A 4,730-nucleotide genomic window follows, 5' to 3' on the forward strand; every position below is an offset into this window, starting at 1 on the left:
CTAGTCATCATCACCCACCGCCAACTCTTGGGCTAACTCTTTACCAACGAATAGTGGGATTCACCGTGACATTATAACGCCTCCACGGCTGAAAGGTCGATCATGTTTCGTGGGACAGGGATCCGAACCTGCGGCCCGCAGATTGCTAGTCGAGCGCTCTAACCACCTGGCCAGACCAGGAGCCAATGAGCTGTTTGGTTTGGCTCCAACCTAAAGTTTCATTAATTTGTTGTATTGTAGTTGATGTAATAGCGTGCCTTAGCCACCAATACCAGTCTCCAGTTATTGGTCTTGTAAAAAAACGGAACACGTGAACATTTAAACCACCTGTTAAAGGTGGTGATAATTTAGGTTTTTGGTTGCTAGATTTTGTTTTACAGACACATTGTAACCGTTGTTGGTGTCTTGTTCCAGTTTCTTCTGATTTTTCGCAAGGCCAAGGCTGGAGACCTCAGTGCAGACAGTGGTCTGGACCAGTTGGCCAGATTAGCGGAGATTGACGTAGAGCAGGCTGGCGTTGGAGGAGCTAAAACCTTCTTTGAAGCGAAAGTAAGTTACACACAAGTATCAGATTCTTAAATGAAAGAGGATTTCTTATTTGTGAGAATATGATTAAAATTAACGGAATTATCTAGAAATTTAATTATACTCAAGTTTTTTTTATGTTATAAAGCTTAAATATAGGATTTTCGTATAGCAGTTTCCATTGTTACCCTACGTACTGATATATTTATTACCGTGAGTCAGCGGTAACTTATAACGCTTAAATCCGGGATTCGATTCCACGCACTGGACTGAGTGTAGGCGCTTATTAACGTTTAATGTGAAATTTTTGGTACATAATGATTATGTACTTTTGGTACATAATGATTATATACTTTTGGTACATAATGATTATATGCTCTTGGTACATAATGATTATATGCTCTTGGTACATAATGATTATATGCTCTTGGTACATAATGATTATATGCTCTTGGTACATAATGATTATATGCTCTTGGTACATAATGATTATATACTCAAAAATTTGTAGGTTTTGAAAATGAAAACTGTGGTAAAAAGTCAATGTGTAAAAATGTAAAGAAAACTGTGGTAAAAAAGTCAATGTGTAAAAATGTAAAGAAAACTGTGGTAAAAAAGTCAATGTGTAAAAATGTAAAGAAAACTGTGGTAAAAATGTCAATGTGTAAAAATGAAAAGAAAACTGTGGTAAAAAGTCAATGTGTAAAAATGTAAAGAAAACTGTGGTAAAAAGTCAATGTGTAAAAATGGAAAGAAAACTGTGGTAAAAAGTCAATGTGTAAAAATGAAAAAATTAAACGTATGCAGTTCAGTAATTATATTACTAACGTATAAAAAAGAGAATAATTAAAATTCATTGTTGTTTAGTTTGACTTTTTCTCTTAATCGAATAAATTTATTTCTCTCTATATATACATATTTGTATTTGTACCGAAAATGTTACATTTAAAAAACAAAACTGTCTAAACCTTGCCTAATGATAAAGTAGAAATTAACTGTTGTTTAACACATGTTAACTCCCTGACAAGATCGAGGAACAAAAGCGCTACAATAAATTTGAAGAAGAAATTCGCTCCGAACAAGAAGAACGACGACGAGAGGAAGAAGAACGAAAACAGCGTAAAGCAGCCTTTCAAGAAAAAGCCAACTTCTTTAGTCACTGCACGAGATAGTGCTTCCATCTAGGGAACAATTAGCATACTAACAACACTTATGCAACAATGTGTATATATATATACAAAAATGTCACAACGATTTATAAGATATAAACCTCACGAATAATTACTTCGTAAAAAGTTTTGAATTTTTCTAGAGGAATCAGTGGAATGTTGTTTAATAATTGTGTTTTCAACAGCGTGTACGGAACGAAACATTGTAAAAATAGGTTGAGTTTATAAATTTATTGCCTTTTATCAATTTTAAGGCTTATGAAAGAAAATATTTATTCTATAATAATTAAACATTACGTATGGTCAGTTTTATATATTTTCATGTAACTATATTATTTCAAACCTGTATTATTTGTGGAATATGTTTTAGTAAATATTTTATATTCGTCCTTACAGAATTGTATTGTACAAAAACGTGTGCGCCTTTTTTTACGATGTTGTGTGTGTATGTCTGTGTCTCGAAAGAGAGAATAAAAATACAGAGATACTTGATTTTATGCTCTACTCTCATGTGTTAAATGATTATCATTTTACACATTTTAATATTGTTACAAAGAAACTCGCTGTTTAGTGAAGGAGGGGTTGAGGGTTGAATAGTGTCGAATTCACAGGTAAAGATTTTGGAATCGTCATCGAAAATCAAAGTGTTCAGAAAATGAAAGCCGAAATAGCGTTACTCGAGTATTACTCATACTAAAGCATCTACAAACTTTGCTATTCATGTTTTAACATAAAAAATATGCACATGAACACCATACAATTATTTTACAAAGCAAAACACCTTATTCTCTCACAGGTAAAGTTTAAAACAAAACACCTTATTCTCTACAAGTAAAGTTTAAAACAAAACACCTTATTCTCTCACAGGCAAAGTTTAAAACAAAACACCTTATTCCCTACAAGTAAAGTTTAAAACAAAACACGTTATTCTCTGCAACTAAAGTTTAAACAAAACACCTTATTCTCTTCAAGTTAAGTTTAAAATAAAACACCTTATTCCCTACAAGTAAAGTTTAAAACAAAACACCTTATTCTCTACAACTAAAGTTTAAAACAAAACACCTTATTCTCTCACAAGTAAAGTTTTAAAACAAAACACCTTATTCTCTTCAAGTTAAGTTTAAAATAAAACACATTATTCTCTCACAAGTAAAGTTTAAAACAAAACACCTTATTCTCTACAACTAAAGTTTAAAACAAAACACCTTATTCTCTACAACTAAAGTTTAAAACAAAACACCTTATTCTATCACAAGTAAAGTTTAAAGCAAAACACCTTATTCTCTACAAGTAAAGTTTAAAACAAAACACGTCATTCTCTCACAACTAACGTATTCTATAATGCGCTCAAAAATGACTTATCAAAGACATGTTGATAAAATGCCAAACTTTAAATCTTTACCTTATTTGCTTTACATATTGTTGACTTCTTTTTCAGCAGGTCCATCTGGTACAAGAGTAGGTCACATAATTTGACGTACAATACGAGTGCTGACTGGTACGCTGTGATACCTTTTGTACCGTTGCTAAACATTCAAAGTTAATTTGGGCGAACATTTTCAGCATCGTATAATCAACACACTTTTGAAACTCGTATTTTATAAACAAGGTGTAACAAATGTATATATATATATATCAATTTCCATAATTTTTCGTAATAAAACGATACAGAGAGAAAAAAATTAATTTGCGACTTACATGTATTACAGAAAACGTACGGATAATAAGTTATTTCCAGCACAAACTTATGCCGACTTGTGCGCCATCTAGTGACAACTATTGCAATTCCTGTGTCATCCAAATTCCGGAAATCTTAATTATACGAAATTTTCCCAATTGTTATTACACTTGCAATTGCTGTCTTTAAATAAACACGTAGGCTTTACTACTTTTAAATATAGTTGACGTAAAAAAGATTGTAAACGATAAAAATATTTAAATAAAAATCAAACTAAGTAAACTTAACCTTGTTTTCAGCTTCAAATATGTTAATTTGGATTTAACGTAATGTATGCAAAAGTATTAAAACGGGAGAAACACGAACATATCAAAATTTGAAGTTATAATTATAAATCACAATAGTTTCCACGAGATGGCGCTAACTACATTGGTAGCTTTCATTTCAGCAATTATGTCATTTCTATTATACCAATTAATTTAAAGTACCGATATGTTGCATTGCCCGTAAGATGTCGCTTTAGTTTTAATATTGAAATATTCCGAGGTCAATTAATCTCAAAAGTAAATTAATAAACCTACAAGTATAGATAACAAATCTACTGAAAATAATCTAGTCTAAAAATTAAATATTAAGAATTAAAGGTAAATAATTAGTTTAGAAATCCAGCTGCAAAAATAATAACAGAAGTCTTTATACAAAATTAAGTTTGAGATGTCAGTCTTGGTTATGGGTTTTATCGGCAACTATAGGTAGAATACAGTATTTGTTACCTAGTACACAAGTTTAGGGATTGATTTTGTTTTTATTTACATATACAAAAAAGTTATCCATAAAATAAATGTAATAAAAAGCTTGATATGAATAATTAACAAACAACATTTATATGAACTCTATTTTCTCAGTCATACTCACAGAAAAAAAAATAGTAGCTATCTCGATGAAGGACAGACTTGTGACAATTGCAAATAGCATTCAACAATACTTTTCTGAGGTGAGATGCTTACACTTTAGACCGTAAGATGGCGAGAGCATCTCAGGAAAGCTACAATTGTCAAATCCTGTTTGAAGTTTCTGCTTGATTGAGTGACTCTTGTTAGCTACTTTGTATAATAAGTAAGACTGTCGTTCTTCCATTATTTGATGAATGTTAGACTTAAGAAATAGTCATGTCATCCTTGTTTACGGTTTCGATTTTCAACTGACTGGTGTGGAGGCGATTGAATCTGTTCTATAGGGTATTCAAGAAGTCTGGAGCCGTTGGGACACTATATTCTTAATTAACGTTATACATATTGTACATATTTTAGAAAATAAAATATCATGATGTCACAGTATACAAATAATTGATATGTGTA

The 4,730-nt window shown here is 31.3% G+C and overlaps 1 protein-coding gene across 1 annotated transcript; it reads left to right on the top strand.

Moving 5' to 3' along the window:
* Positions 1–366: 366 nt before the first annotated feature.
* Positions 367–2,191, top strand: LOC106475996 (EF-hand domain-containing protein D2 homolog; the record flags this gene model as incomplete). The annotated part of the gene is made up of 2 exons (XM_013936670.2): positions 367–549; positions 1,554–2,191. Coding segments are annotated over 2 exons (327 nt in total), but the record flags the coding sequence as incomplete, so codon positions are not given.
* Between the last annotated feature and the right edge of the window lie 2,539 nt (positions 2,192–4,730).

This window comes from Limulus polyphemus, unplaced genomic scaffold, assembly GCF_000517525.1.
Source record: "Limulus polyphemus unplaced genomic scaffold, Limulus_polyphemus-2.1.2 Scaffold9601, whole genome shotgun sequence".
NCBI classification, from domain to species: Eukaryota; Metazoa; Arthropoda; class Merostomata; order Xiphosura; family Limulidae; genus Limulus; species Limulus polyphemus.